This window comes from Ranitomeya variabilis, chromosome 4, assembly GCF_051348905.1.
Source record: "Ranitomeya variabilis isolate aRanVar5 chromosome 4, aRanVar5.hap1, whole genome shotgun sequence".
Lineage (NCBI taxonomy): Eukaryota > Metazoa > Chordata > Amphibia > Anura > Dendrobatidae > Ranitomeya > Ranitomeya variabilis.
In genome coordinates, this window is record NC_135235.1 from 650,016,096 (window position 1) to 650,032,320 (window position 16,225).

A 16,225-nucleotide genomic window follows, 5' to 3' on the forward strand; every position below is an offset into this window, starting at 1 on the left:
AGCGTACTCAGTATAAATTGCACAATAAAGTTTGGGGTCCAATTTCTCCTGTTACACTTGTGAAAGTTAAAATTTTGGGGTGAAAAGATCATTTTTGTGGAAAAAATATGATTTTTTATTTTCATGGCTCTACATTATAAACTTCTGTGAAGCAGTTGGGATTCATAGTGCTCACCACACATCTAGATAAGCTCTTTGGGGGGGTCTAGTTTCCAAAATGGGGTCACTTGTGGGGGGGTGTCTACTGTTTAGGTACATCAGGAGCTCTGCAAATGCAACATAACGACCGCAGACCATTCTATCAAAGTCTGCATTTTAAAACATCACTACTTCCCTTCCGAGCCCCGATGTGTGCCCAAACAGTGGACCCCCCACATATGGGGTATCAGCGTACTCAGGACAAACCGGACAACAAATTTCGGGGTCCGATTTCTCATGTTACCCTTGAGAAAATAAAAAATTGCGAACTAAAAAATCATTTTTGAGGAAAAAAAAGGATTTTTTACTTTCACGGCTCTACGTTATAAATTTCTGTGAAGCACTTGGGGGTTCAAAGTGCTCACCAAACATCTAGATAAGTTCCTTAATGGGTCTAGTTTCCAAAATGGGGTCACTTGTGGGGGATTTCCACTGTTTAGGCACATCAGGGACTCTCCAAACGTGACATGGCGTCCGATCTCAATTCCAGCCAATTCAGCATTGAAAAAGTCAAACAAAACTCCTTCTCTTCCAAGCTCTGCCGTGCACCCAAACTGTGGTTTACCCCCACATATGGGGTATCGATGTACTCAAGACAAATTGCACAACAACTTTTGTGGTCTAATTTCTCCTGTTACCCTTGTGAAAATAAAAATTTTGGGGCGAAAAGATCATTTTTGTAGAAAAAAAAATTTGATTTTTTTTTATTTTCACAGCTCTACGTTATAAACTTCTGTGAAGCACCTGGGGGTTCAAAGTGCTCACCACACATCTAGATAAGTGTTGTTAATTCTGCTCTTGGGTTCCCTCCGGTGGTTGTTGGTGGTAATGCAGTTGTCCCTGGGTTGCAATCTTGGTCAGGTGTCTCTGCTGATTGCAGCTCTGACTGGGATATTTAGGTGTGCAGGATTCAGTAGTCCTTGCCAGTTGTCCATTGTTCTTCGAGGTTTTGCACCTCTGTCTGGTTCCTCCTGCCCTACTGCCAAGTCAGCAAAGATAAGTGTCTGGTTTTTGTTTCTGCAGTACACATGCTGTGTGCTTAACTATTCAGTGCTATTCATAGTTTTTTCTTGTCCAGCTTAGACTGTGTTAGGATTTTTTCAGTCAAGTTGGATTCTCAGGAGATGCAGATATACATTCCATGTCTTTAGTTAGATGGTGGAATTTTTTGTATTATCTGCTGTGGATATTTTTAGGGTTTTAATACTGACCGCTTAGTATTCTGTCCTATCCTTTCCTATTTAGCTAGAGTGGCCTCTTTTGCTAAATCCTGCTTTCTGCCTGCGTGTGTCTATCCTCTCCTACTCACAGTCAATATTTGTGGGGGGCTGCTTATCCTTTGGGGTTCTGCTCTGAGGCAAGATAGAATTCCCATTTCCATCTATAGGGGTATTTAGTCCTCCGGCTGTGTCGAGGTGTCTAGGATGTGTTAGGTACACCCCACGGCTACTTCTAGTTGCGGTGTCAGTTTAGGGTTTGCGGTCAGTATAGTTTTATAGTTTATCGTTTTCTCTTTTTACGCTTGTAAAAATAAAAAAAATTGGTTCTGAATTAAAACGTTTGTAAAAAAAAAAAAAAAAAGTTAAATGTTAATTTTTTCCTTCAAAATTGTTTCAGTTCCTGTGAAGCATGTAAAGGGTTAATAAACTTATTGAATGTGGTTTTGAGCACCTTGAGGGGTGCAGTTTTTAGAATGGTGTCACACTTGGTTATTTCCTGTCATGTACACTCCTCAAAGTGACTTTAAATGTGATGTGGTCCCTAAAAAAAAATGGTTTTGTAAATTTTGTTGTAAAAATGAGAAATTGCTGGTCAATTTTTAGCCCTTATAACTTCCTAACTAAAAAAAAAATTTTGTTTCCAAAATTGTGCTGATATAAAGTAAACATGTGGGAAATGTTATTTATTAACTATTCAGTGTCATATCTCTCAGATTTAAGGGCATAAAAATATCGGATTACGTACCGGTAATGCTCTTTTATAGAGCCCACGACAGCACCCACTGAGAGAGGGGATCCGCCCCTGGGAACAGGAAACCTACAGAGAGATAAAAGGGGCGGCCCCCCCTCGCTCCTCAGTTGTTTTACAGAGAATAAGGAGGAACCGCCGCCAGGCTTATTAGTTCAACAGGTTCAGTTATATATACATATTTACAACTTCATAGCCTCTTACTCTATTATATACATCTCCCTACAAGACACCACGTGCAACTAAATAAAGAAAAGGGAGGGAATCGAATGGGTGCTGTCGTGGGCTCTATAAAAGAGCATTACCGGTACGTAATCCGATATTTTCTATTCGCCACGACAGCACCCACTGAGAGATTTACAGAGATTGTAGATTGGGTGGGTTAACTGAGTCAAGAACCGAAACCCCAAAGGTTAGATCAGAAGCAGCAGATAGGTCTAGTCTATAGTGCTTATAGAAGGTATTAGGCGAAGACCAAGTTGCAGCCTTACATATAAGGTGTATTGGCACGTTCGCTCTTTCTGCCCAGGAAGTCGACACGGCCCTAGTGGAGTGTGCTCCGATATGCAGAGGAGGATCTCTTCCCTTAGATTTGTACGCCAAGATTATAGCATCCCGGATCCAGCGCGACAGTGTGCACTTTGTGACTCTGGATCCTTTGTTTTTCCCCTGGAAAGACACAAAGAGAGACCTACTCTCCCTCCAGTCCCTAGTTCTTTCTATATAGGTTAGAATAGCTCTTTTAACGTCTAGGGTATGAAGCCTAGCTTCTTCTGGAGTCGAGTGGTTCTCATAAAAGGTAGGTAACAAGATCTCCTGAGACCTATGAAAACTAGTGGCTACCTTAGGGAGATAACATGGATCTGTTTTTAAAACTATTCTGTCAGAAGTCACTGATAGGAATGGAGGATCTACTGATAAGGCATGGAGATCACTCACCCTTCTGGCAGATACTAATGCCACTAGTAATATCGTTTTTAATGAGATATGCTTCAGAGAGGCTGTCTGAAGAGGCTCAAAAGGGCTTTGTGTCAATGCATCCAGGACTAACGTCAGATCCCACTGAGGAATCTGTGGTACTCTAATAGGTTTTGATCTCTCGCAAGCAGAAATAAACCTAGATATCCATCTATTGCCTGCAATATCAGAATTAAATAGAGCTCCTAGAGCCGAAATTTGGACCTTTAATGTGCTAACCGAGAGTCCCAAGTCCAGACCCTTCTGTAGAAATTCTAATATTGAGAATATAGGAACTTCCGAAGAGAGTTGTGCAGTATGGAATTCAAGAAATTTCTTCCAAATCCTAACATAAATTCTGGTAGTGGAAGGCTTTCTACTCCTCATGAGGGTATTTATTAGCCCCCTAGAGAACCCTCTAAGCTCTAGTAATTGCCTCTCAAATTCCAGACAGTCAAGTTCATTCCTTTCACTTGAGGATGTAGGAACGGCCCCTGAGATAGAAGGTCTTTGGTCTGAGGCAGAATCCAGGGGTCTGAAATTGACATCGCTCTGAGCCACGAAAACCATGGCCTCTTGGGCCAGAATGGGGCTATCAGCAGAACTCTTGCCCCTTCTTCCCTTATCTTTCTTATGACCACTGGCAGTAGATTCCATGGAGGGAATGCATAGGCTAGGTCGAATGCCCATGTTATATGGAGGGCATCGAATATGTCTGGATTGTCCTCTCTGCATAGAGAGGCGAACATCCTCACCTGACGGTTTGCTCGTGTGGAGAACAAGTCTATCTGGGGTACACCCCATTTGGCTGTTATTAACTTGAACACTTTCCTGTTGAGCATCCATTCCCCCTGATGCAGAGTGTGGCGGCTGAGGAAGTCTGCACGAAGATTGTCTATGCCTCTGATATGAACTGCCGACAAGGATAGTAGGTGACCTTCGGCTAGCTCCATGATGTCTGAAGCAACTCCCATAAGATTTTCTGACCGAGTACCTCCTTGACGGTTCAGATAGGCCACTGCGGTTGTGTTGTCGGAGAAGACCCTTGTGTGAGAGCCTCTCAGCTGAGGGAGAAAGTGGAGCAGGGAATAAAATATAGCCTTCAACTCTTTTACATTAGAGGAATTTTCAAGCTCTGCATAAGACCAGAGACCCTGGGCTACCTGATCCTGAAAGTGTGCTCCCCAGCCATCGGGACTAGCGTCCGTGGTAACGTTAGTGGATGAAGTGATAACCCATAAAACTCCCTTAGATAGATTGTCCCAATCTAACCACCATGCAAGGGAGTGTATTACATCTGACGTTAGAACGACTGTGTTATCCAGCTTTCCTTCCCTCCTAATGTCCTCTTGTAATACAAATTTCTGTAGCTGTCTAGTGTGGAATTGCGCCCATTGGACAGCGGGAAGACAGGAAGTCAGGGAACCTAATAAAGACATGGCATTCCTCAATGACATACTACGCTTACTGATGGCTATACTCACTTTATGTATTATGGTGGTCTTTTTCTCATCAGGAAGCCTACATATCTGGTCAACTGAGTCCAATAGGAGCCCCAGAAATTTCTGACATGTCACAGGCTGGAGCCTGGATTTTTCCCAGTTTATAATCCAGCCCAGTTTTTGCAAAGAAAATACTACTTCCCCCAACCTCCTCTCACACTGTAGGGAATCTCTACCTACAATCAACAGGTCATCTAGATACGGAATTACTAGTGTGTCCCTTACTCGTAGGAAGGACATTACCTCTGATAGTAATTTGGTAAAAACCCTTGGAGCCATGGATAAACCAAATGGCATAGCCCGGTATTGTAGGTGACAGACCTGCCCCTCTATAACCACTGCTACCCGGAGAAATTTTTGGTGTAACTGGTGTATGGGGAGATGGTAGTAAGCATCCTTAAGATCCAATACTACCATGTAACAATTTGGAAACAAATTTTTAATAGCTGAACGAATAGATTCCATTTTAAATGTTCTGGGTTTTATAAAGGAATTTAATTTTCTCAAATTGATTATGGTTCTGAAAGAGCCGTCCGGCTTAGAAATTAGAAATAAGGGGGAGTAGAAGCCCTTCCCTATCTGGGATGGTGGTACTTTTATTAATACGTGTTTGGATATGAGGAATCTAATTTCCGTTTCCAGGGCCTCCTGCTGAGGCCTAGATTTTAAGGATGTAAGAAGGAAGGAATCCGGAGGTGTTTGGATGAAATCTAAAGCGAGGCCTGAAGAAACTAAATTGATGGCCCACGGATTGACCGTTATTTCCTTCCATTGCTCTGCAAAGTGTAGAAGTCTAGCTCCCACTGGCAGAACCGGGTCAACGGAATTTATCCGCTGGCTTAAAGGGACGTTTATTGAATAGATTTCCTTTTTGTTTGAATTCTTTATTATTATTCCATCGGTCTTTAAAGCCTCCCTTCTTGCCGAATGGTGGCTTCCTGAACGCCCTTCTGTAAGAAGGAATAAAGGGATTAGGGAACCCCTTCTTCCTTTCACCCGCCTTAGTGAGTATTTCGTCTAACACTGTTCCGAAGAGGTACTCACCCTGACAGGGCATGGCACACAATTTGGACCTGGACTGGGCATCTCCTTTCCAGTTTTTTAGCCATAAGGCTCTACGAGCCGTGTTAGTAAGACTGGCCGTTCTGGCCGCTAGACGGAGTGAGTCAATAGAGGCATCAGAAATAAATGCCGCAGCCCCCTTAATTAAAGGAATAGCGGAGCGCAATTTTTCCCTGGAAACTCCGGCCTTAATGTTTTGGTCCAGCTGGTCGAGCCAAACTAGCATAGACCTGCTAGTAGATGTGGCTGCAATTGCAGGTTTAAAGGCAGTTACACAGGCCTCCCATGACTTTTTAAGTATTGTGTCAGATTTCCTGTCCATAGGATCTGATAATGAACCTGCATCTTCGACTGGCAGGGAGGAACGGCGGGAGGTGGATGCCACAGCCGCATCCACTTTAGGTACTTTGGACCAAGTGGTCAAGTCCTCATCATCGAAGGGGTATCTCCTTTTACATGAGACTGGCACAAACCCTTTTTGTCCTTTATTCCATTCCCGTTTAACCAGGTCCTTGATGGCCTGATTCACTGGAAATACATGGCCTTTCTTTTGCGAAAGACCAGCAAACATAGCGTCCTGAGGTGTCTGAGGTTCTTTAGACTCTGATACTCCCATAGTACCCCTCACTGACTTAATCAGACTATTTACGCTGTCTGTAGGGAAACAGACGTAATCCTCGTCATCCGAGGAGCCCGATCTTTGAGAAACGTCTGAGCTGACCTCCCCACTTTCTGCTGACGTGTCTGCTGCAGGAGAAGGCGCCTTCCTGGTTCTTTTTCCCACATTCACCGCCGGACTACTACCCAAGGACTGAAGTTCTTCCCTTATCATGAGACGAATCTCCTTCATCCTGACCGAACTCTCCTGCTGCAAGGTGTAATCTATGCAACTCTGACATAATCTTTTAATATAGGAGTCCGGCAGGGGCTCATTACACATCGCACACTGCTTGTGCCTAGATTTCTCCGTCCGCTTACCCTATAAGATAGAAGCAGGAGAAACTACCATTAGCCCCCATAAAGCCAGCTACACATTTACCCAGGAGTAAGGTTAAATACCGTCTGCCGGGTTGTACGATCAGCTTTTGGTGCAGAGCGGCCTGACTTTTTCACCGATTTCTCAGTGGAGTCACTCCTCTTTGAGTGTCCACTGCCTTTCTCTTTGGCATCACCACTAGGCAGGATTAAATCCTCCAGTGGGCGCTCGATATCCTCCTGGGACGACATGTTGCGCAACCAGGAGAGCTCTAAACTGCCTTATATAGCACCGCCTGTGCCTCACAGCTGAGAAAGCACTCCCCTTTTTTTTTTTTTTTTTTTATACCTGATCAACAGAGGAGATCAGCGATTATCCCAGGTGTGTGGCCCGCAGTCTCCTTCTCCAGCCGCAGATGCTTGCAGTAATTACCGGCAACCGCTGCGCCCATAGACGAGCCCAGGCTGCCCCCGCGACCCCGGAAGTTGAACCAAGCATTTCCGGGACGCCGCTGCTACTGCGCATGCGCCGGCGTCTCTGCTACACGCTGGAAGACGCTCTAGCGCTGTACCTGCAGCCCTGTTAGCTTCACTCTGGAGGGACCAGGAGGGGAACAAAAAAACCCCCGGGGAGACGCCAGCCTACCGCAGCTCCACCAGGAGCATATCTTCCTACCTGCCCCGGACCCCGGGCTGGACGAGGTAGGTGCCGCTCTGCAACATCGGTGGCCTCATACAACAGTGTCCCAGCAGGGAGACTGTTGATGGCTTCAGCAGATGAGGGGTCCACAGGATCATCCCCCCGTCTCTGTTTACCCGCTCTGGAGCCCCTGCCGCTCAGCAGAGTCGTACAGGCGGCAGTCCAGGCGGGTCTTCCTCTTGATAGCAACTCCATAGAGTCTTCTCTGTGGGTTCCCGTCTAGGAACAGGAAACCAACTGAGGAGCGAGGGGGGGCCGCCCCTTTTATCTCTCTGTAGGTTTCCTGTTCCCAGGGGCGGATCCCCTCTCTCAGTGGGTGCTGTCGTGGCGAATAGAAAATTCAAAGTTTGAAAATTGCAAAATTTTAAATTGTTTTGCCATATTTCCATTTTTTTCATAAATAATCGCAAGTAATATCGAAGAAATGTTACCACTAACATGAAGTACAATATGTCACGAAAAAACAATCTCAGAATCAGCGGGATCCGTTAAAGCGTTCCAGAGTTATAACCTCATAAAGGGACAGTGGTCAGAATTGTAAAAATTGGCCCGGTCATTAAGTACCAAATTGGCTCTGTCATTAAGCGGTTAAAGAGAACTGTGTATAATAGTGCAGAGCAGAGATGTCTTAAAGGGAACCTGTCAGCAGGATTGTGCTCAGTAACCTACAGACACTGTCAGGTCGGTGCCGTTATTCTGATTACACTGATACCTGGTGATGAAATCCATCTTATGGTTGTTGTTTAATCTGTATTTGTAGTTTTTAGTTAATGACATTCTCGTGCTCTGGTGCGGGGCTGTTGGTGGGGCTTTATGTGGTGCTCTGGGGCGGGGCTGTCGGCGCGGCTTTATGTGGGGCTCTGATTACATATGCATCTGTATTGGCTTATGACAGGTCGCTGATCCCTCACTACATGGGCCAACATCCCCTCTGACTTTGGATCCTAGACTCCGTGGCAAGACGCTGGTTCCGATCGCTGCCATGGAGACCCGATGTCGTCACGACGACATCAGGGTCTCCAGACCTGAGAGGCTTCCTGTCATGCGCAGTGATGATCAGGAAGTCTCTCAGGTCAGTGTATAGAAGGAGAATGTTGTGGTCTAGAGGCAAAATGGTGATCATGGTAATACAGCCAGACTACACCACCGATAAAGCAGCCACAGCCGGTGACTGAGAAGAATCTGTGACCTCTCTGCATTTAGCGGTTACTACTCACCTGGGTAGCCATATGTAGGAACCTTCTCTTTACACCGCTCATCCCCCCTCACATATGTCTCTGTAGTATTAATATGGGTAAGGTCTTCACCCTGAAACAAATATTATAAAAGTCACCGACAGATGGAGAAGTCACATCTATGATCAGCTCTAATCCTGCCATCTCCACCGTTCTCATTACACAAGTATAAAACATATAATACTGGTGGATAAAACAAGACTGAGCACAAGACCTTCACTGGCGTCTACACATCATAGGGGAGATCTCTTGACACCTTCTCTCCATATACCTGATGATCCTGAGGAGCATTGGGATCTTCTTGGTTACAGTCCTGTGGAAGAAGAGGACGGGGACATCTCTCTGGTGTTGTCCTCTTACTGGATAGATCTGGAGGAAACACATACAGGGAGTGAATTCATTCTTTACATACAGATAATTATAGGCCGTATGTATTTAGTCCTGTCTATTACCTGGAGATGTGAGGGGCTGGGGAACCTCCATTATGACGTTCTTGTACAGATTTCTGTGTCCTTCTAAATACTCCCACTCCTCCATGGAGAAATAGACAGCGACATCCTGACACCTTATAGGAACCTGACACATACAATGATACCGTCATCCACCGATCCCTTCATAGTGTTACTGTATAATGTCCCAGCATTCCCAGCAGTGTCACCTCTCCAGTCAGCAGCTCAATCATCTTGTAGGTGAGTTCTAGGATCTTCTGGTCATTGATGTCCTCATGGATCAGGAGGTGAGGTGGAGGCCTCGTGATTGGGCTCAGGGGTCTTCCCCATCCCTCAGACACAGGGTCCTGACAGCGCTCACTAGAGGTCTTCTTCACCACTGTGTAATCCTGGTAATGGAGAGACACATTAACCCCTTCATGACCTTGGGATTTTTCGTTTTTCAGTCCCCTCCTTCTCAGAGCCATAACTTTTTTATTTTTCCGTCAATTTGGCCATATGAGGGCTTATTTTTTGCGGGACGAGTTGTACTTTTGAACGACATCATTGGTTTTATCATCGTGTACTAGAAAACGGGAATAAAATTCCAAGTGCGGTGAAATTGCAAAAAAAGTGCAATCCCACACTGGTTTTTTGCTTGGCTATTTTGCTAGGTTCACTAAATGCTAAAACTGACCTACCATTATGATTCTCCAGGTCAGTACGAGTTCATAGACACCTAACATGACTAGGTTATTTTTTACCTAAGTGGTGAAAAAAAATTCCAAACTTTGCTAAAAAAAAAAAAAAAAAATTGCGCCATTTTCCGATACTCGTAGCGTCTCCATTTTTCATGATCTGGGGTCGGTTGAGGGCTTATTTTTTGCGTGCCGAGCTGGCATTTTTAATGATACCATTTTGGTGCAGATACGTTCTTTTGATCGCCCGTTATTGCATTTTAATGCAATGTCGCGGCGACCAAAAAAACGTAATTCTGGCGTTTCGATTTTTTTTCTCGTTACGCCGTTTAGCGATCAGGTTAATGTTGTTTTTTTTTTATTGATAGATCGGGCGATTCTGAACGCTGTGATACCAAATATGTGTAGGTTTGATTTTTTTTTTTATTGATTTATTTTGATTGGGGCGAAAGGGGGGTGATTTAAACTTTTATGTTTTTTTTATTTTTTTCACATTTTTTTTAACTTTTTTTTTCACTTTTACCATGCTTCAATAGCCTCCATGGGATGCTAGAAGCAGGCACAACGCGATCGGCTCTGCTATGTAGCAGCGATCATAAGATCGCTGCTACACAGCAGAATTGCAGGTGTGCTGTGAGCGCCGACCACAGGGTGGCGCTCACAGCTGCCGAGGATCAGTAACCATAGAGGTCTCAAGGACCTCTATGGTTACCTTCCTGATGCATCGCCGACCCCTGATCATGTGACGGGGGTCGGGGATGACGTCATATCCGGCCGCCCGGCCGGATGCGGTAGTTAAATGCCGCTGTCTGCGTTTGACAGCGGCATTTAACTAGTTAATAGGCGCGGGCAGATCGCGATTCTGCCCGCGCCTATTGCAGGCACATGTCAGCTGTTCAAAACAGCTGACATGTCCCGGCTTTGATGCGGGCTCACCGCGGAGCCCTGCATCAAAGCAGGGGAGCTGACCTCGGACGGTATAGTACATCCGAGGTCAGTAAGGGGTTAATAAACCTCACTACAGACATTTCCAGAGTCCTCACCTCTCCAGTTCTGTCCATCTGTTATTCCCATAGATAAGAATGATGTAATGTGACGTCATCAGAATCTCTCACCTCTCCAGTAAGCCGGAAGAGGATCTCTAGGGTGAGGTGTAATATCCTCTCCACCATCTTGTCTCTGTCCATATCCATCTGTGATGGGTAAATCAGGTAAATTCTCTTTTGTAGAAGATCTTCACTGAGAGGATCCGATATTGTAGAGACCTGAATGAGAAGATGAGCCGATGTAACATCATAAGAATCCTGTAATAATACAATTACTGGAGATAATAAGGGAAACATATGAGATTTATTATTTTACAGTATTTAGTTTCCTTCTTTACATCTACTAATAAAACCTATATATTTAGGCCACAGACAACAAGCAGTTTCCTCCTCGGAGTCGGCAGCTGAATATGTTTCTCATAGACTCATCTTCCATAACGCTAATTCTCGTCTCATTTACCGACCCTGGAATCGGCATTAGCAATACTGCAGGAGATATTCATTACACGTGACATGAGAAATAACTACTTCATGATGAGGACGACATCTTCATCTTCTACTACGGCTCTAGAAACATATTTGGCCAGAGTCGGTCACTGACTCCATCACCACCGGCCGTCTATATGAAGGTTTCATGTCTTCCCCGCACTGTAATCTTTTATCACGTTAGATCTCAGCTTTGATTCGCACACACAAGTTTGTTTATAGCCTAGGAAAGGGGGTAATACCCATGGAGCTTCCCTGGCTAGTAATATCAGCTCACAACTGTATACTTAGCCTTTAGTGGCTATAAAAATGGGGGACTCCTCTAAAAACGTGACGTAGTTTGCCCCTATATTTAATAACCAGCAAAGCTATGCAGACAGTTGCGGGTTGATATTAATAGCCTAGGAAGGGGCCATAAATACTGTGCCCCCAGGCTAAAAATATCAGCTCTCAGCCGCCCGAAAAAGGCACATCTCTAAGATGCACTAATTCTGGCACTTAACCTCTCTCGCTTCCTACTTGCCCTTTAGCTGAAATTGTGATGATGGGAAGGAGAGGGTGACAATACCACACCCCACTGAGCCCTGTCAATTCATAGGCATCATAGCAACCAAGTGCACTATCGTTTTGGATGATACACTCCTGCCTATCCAACTATCGTATGGTAAATATCTCATAGATCCTGGGTTCATTAGTATTTGCACCAAGAATGAGGCTAAGTGAGTATTGATTAATTAACTGTCGGTGGTCGGAGGTAGTCAGTGAGGTGGATGGTACCATATTGTGCATGTAGGGGGCAGTATTGTGGGAACATTAGAAAGTGGGGGGATGGCAGTACTGTGGGGACATTATACTGTGTGTGAGGGGGATGCCAGTCCTGTGGAAACATTATCCTGTGTCTGTGGGAAGCCACTATTGTGGGAACTTTATACTGTGTGTGGGGGTATAGCGGTATTGTGAGAACATTATACTGTGTGTGGGGGTTTAGCGGTACTATGAGAACATTATACTGTGTGCGGTGGGATGGAGGTACTGTAGGAACATTATACTGTGTGTGGGGGTATGGTATGGCAGTACTGTGGCTCCGCCGCTAAGGGGGGCTATGGTACGTCTGATGGCACTGAAGGAGTTCATCTGACCAGGTATCACATACACCAATACATTTCACAGTCGGGCCTCCAGGGGGAGCTAAGGGTGCTATTTATTAGGCCACTCCTCACCGTGTGGGTAAAACTGGGGGTCAGGCAGGAAGTTAGACAGAAAGCTGACTGGGTTGGACCAGACAACACCTGGTGGCAGAGGGTGTTGTGGGGGAAGATTCGGTAGGGTCCCTGTCAGGTTTGGGACCCTGACAGAGGCCTGGCTACAAGAAGGAACGTCAAGGGACCGTGCCTGCTCAGCATAGCGGCGGTGCCCTAAGAAAGGATCAGAAGCGAGATATATTGTGCTGAGTGAGAAACGAGATCAAAGCAAGAAGGAGAATACCAGTAGGAGTCGTGCTGTAAGACCGAGGCAACATCCTACTGAGGCGCACAACCGGCGGCCGGAACGCCGAGGAAGTATTCATATATCTAGCTCCAGGCAATACTTCAAACCAACGGCAGGACAGTCAGTCACAGGCGGGCTGTCTCACCTAAATCACCTATGCAGACATGGGGGGCAACCTGTGGAGAGGGCCGACTCTAGGGTCCCGGAAGAGCTCCGAGCCTACCCGTCATACGGGTGCGTCCCAACCATAACACCGGGAGGGACGGAGGATTACCAGAACATCATCTAATCGAGTTGTTGTGAGGGAACACGAGAAACAGACACAACAGTTGTGGGGACTATCCCGTAAGCACAGCAGGGGAGGACCACAACACATAGCGCTAGCAGGTAGGCACAGATTTCCACCTGCAAAGAGAACTCTGGAGGTGCCATTGGACCGGCCGGACTTGCGCAGCCTGGTGAACCGTATTCCGGACTGAGGACCCAGAGACTTTCAGTAAAGAGGTAAAGAGACTGCAACCTGGTGTCCTCGTTATTTACTGCACCGCACCACCACCACCATCCACATCTATCATTTACTGTACGCCCCTCAGCAGGGTCACGGACCGGGTCTAGCCACCGTGACAACCCCAGAGCAGAGACTCAGAGGCCCGGTACCGGGTACCCCTCGGCCCTGCGGCAGTGGGGGCGCTACAAGAACATTATACTGTGCGCGGTGGGATGGAGGTACTGTAGGAACATTATACTGTGTGTGTGGGGGTATGTTGGTAATATGAGAACATTATACTGTGTGTGGTGGGATGATGGCACTGAGAGAACATTATACTGTGTGTGGGAGTATGGCGGTAGTGTGAAAATACCTTTTTTACGAGAGATGCCAGTACTGTAGGAACATTATACTGTGTGGGGGTATGGCGGTACTATGAGAAGATTATACTGTGTGTGGGTGTATGGCGGTACTATGAGAACATTATACTGTGTGTGGGGGTTTAGCGGTACTATGAGAACATTACACTGTGTGTGGTGGGATGGAAGTACTGTAGGAACATTATACTGTGTGTGGGGGTATGGCGGTAGTGTGAAAATACCTTTTTTACGAGAGATGCCAGTACTGTGGAAACATTATACTGTGTGAGCGGCGTCATATATATTACATAAGGGGTGTAAAAAGGAGAGTCATAAAAAAGACTCCTCAGGGCTGTGCTGCATTTGTACAGACTGCTATCTGCCATCCAGACGGGACCATGTGACACCAATGGGAAGAGGGAGGGTTTCCGGAGGGAAGAGTCTAGAGGGTGCACCTGGTCAGGAGACCTTGATGGCGCAGTTACTGATATTATAAAGGCCAGAGCCCCAAAGGCAGAACAGATTTGGCGCCAAGCAAAGGAAAGGGGTGCGGGGAAGAATCTGAGGTACCAGCTCATGGTAAAGTGCCCGAGGCAGCTGGTTGTGGGGCAGAACCCTGCTTACAGGGCATAATGGGGGCATTACACTGTGTGGGGCCAAGAAAGGGGCCCTGTACTTGGAGAACAATCCGCTCCCTCACTTCCTGTCCTCCATAGTTGGGTCGTATGTATCTATTACAGGAAACAGAACAACATCGTTATGGTTCTTATAAAGTGGCAACAACAACCCCAAAAGAGTCTCCGTGCAGAAGGGGTTAATGTCCCCGGCGCTCAGTAATGGGGAATCTCCAGCACCTACCTCCACCTGCAGAGCCGCACTCCACATATATGGCTGCTCTGTGCGCACAGGACCTGGGATGAGGTCACAGGGGGGGAGGAGTCAGGGGTCACGTGATCCGCAGTGAAGACGCTACATGGAGACTTCTCCTCAGTCAGTGACATTTCCGCCATTATTCGCCCTCACTACTGGCACAATTACCTCGTCTTTTCTTGTTCAAATAATTTTTATTAATCATTTTGAAATTTTTATGTTGCAAAACTTTTTGTAAATTCACGCAGGGTAAGATTGCGTATAAAGTATAGATTATAACATATTATAACATATATAGTTTGACATGTATAAACATTGTAAGTTTGATTTCATGTATATAAAAACAATACGTCTTTTTTAGAATATTAAGTTATATATTGATTTTAGGAGGGAGGGAGGGAGGGAGGGAGGGAGGGAGGGGGAGGATAGGGGATAGATGTTATCCCAGTGAGACCATTTCTTTGAAAATTTGGGTAGTTGGTTATTTAACATTGCAAATTTCATTTCGTAAGACCTATGTAATGTGATTTTCTCTGTAATATCCGAGAAGGAAGGTGGAAGCTTATTTTTCCACATTGTGGCTATAGTATTTTTAATTGTGAGCAGGATTTGAAGAATGATATGTTTCTTGTCCGGACTATGTTCTGAGAGACCTAATGATAAGAGAGCTGTTTGTGGGCTTAAGCTTTCTGTTTTCTTTGTAATCTTATTTATGATGTCAGAGGTTTGAGACCAAAGTAAATTTAATTTTGGGCAACTCCAAAACATGTGAAGTATATCCCCTTTTTGACCACATTCTCTCCAGCATAAATGTGAATTATCCTTTCCAAAGTGGGCCAGTCTGACTGGAGTGTAGTACCATCGAGAAATGACCTTGAAATGAGATTCCTGTAGAGACATTGAGAGTGTAGAGTCATATGTTGAGGTTAATGCTGTTTGCCAGTCCTCTTGCGAAGGCGAAATATTTAATTCTCTTTCCCATTTATTTGTATGAGAGCTTTTTACCATATCAGCATCATGATTTAGCCAACCATATATATATTTGTGGCTCCAGAATATGCCGTGATTCAAGTTGCTTATAAGATTCAGAGTGGCTTCTGAGAGTCTGGGTTTCCTCCTGAAAAAGGAAGAAATTAGCTCTTTCAGGGATAAATATTCGATGAACATCGACGACGGAGGTTTAAATTTGGTTTTAATGTCGCTAAATTTTAGAAAATTGTTTCCATCGTGTATGTCTTTGAGCCTTTCGATATGGTAGTCCTTCCATGTTGCCGATATGGTTTGGTCTGTGAAGCTAGCTATAGTATGGAGGTGTAGAAGTCTTAAAATAGACATCTTTGGAGTCCCTTTTTTTAGAGTTGAAATTTTTTTCCAAGCATTTATGGTTGCTTGGAAGACAGGGTGGTTGGGGATGCTTGTGTGCTGACCAAGGAAAGACTTTGTAATTATATTTTTAAGATTTTTGTTATTATTTATATGTGTTTCTAGATCTATCCAAACCGGGGAGCCAGAACTCAACAACCAATGCCTACTCTGTTTGATGATTATTGTTTGATGGTGAGCTGATATGTTGGGGACACCTAAGCCTCCATGACCTCTTTCTTTGTATGCTAGACTTAAGGGGATTCTTGGCTTTTTGTGACTCCAGATAAAGGCATTTATGTCTTTTTGGAGAGAAGTAAGCATTGAGTCGTTAATTGGGAGAGGAATATTACCTAATACGTACAGTATTTTAGGCAGTGTGTAAACTCTCATAGCTAGGACTT

At 45.1% G+C, this 16,225-nt stretch overlaps 1 protein-coding gene across 2 annotated transcripts in view; it reads right to left on the minus strand.

Annotated features, from left to right (window-relative positions):
• The window catches only part of LOC143766181 (uncharacterized), a 56,622-nt gene extending 42,135 nt beyond the window's left edge, over positions 1-14,487 (minus strand). Inside the window, exons 1-6 of one of the 2 annotated variants that reach the window (XM_077253653.1) lie at positions 14,448-14,487; positions 10,839-10,988; positions 9,256-9,435; positions 9,050-9,173; positions 8,869-8,966; positions 8,580-8,670 (exon numbers count right to left, since the gene is read on the minus strand). In XM_077253653.1, coding sequence (XP_077109768.1) covers positions 8,580-8,670; positions 8,869-8,966; positions 9,050-9,173; positions 9,256-9,435; positions 10,839-10,988; positions 14,448-14,474 — 670 coding nt within the window. In that variant the 5' untranslated portion in view covers positions 14,475-14,487. Of the gene's footprint in view, positions 1-2,163; positions 5,639-8,579; positions 8,671-8,868; positions 8,967-9,049; positions 9,174-9,255; positions 9,436-10,838; positions 10,989-14,447 lie in introns of those variants that run through there. The other variant, XM_077253654.1, reaches the window with a different exon arrangement.
• Between the last annotated feature and the right edge of the window lie 1,738 nt (positions 14,488-16,225).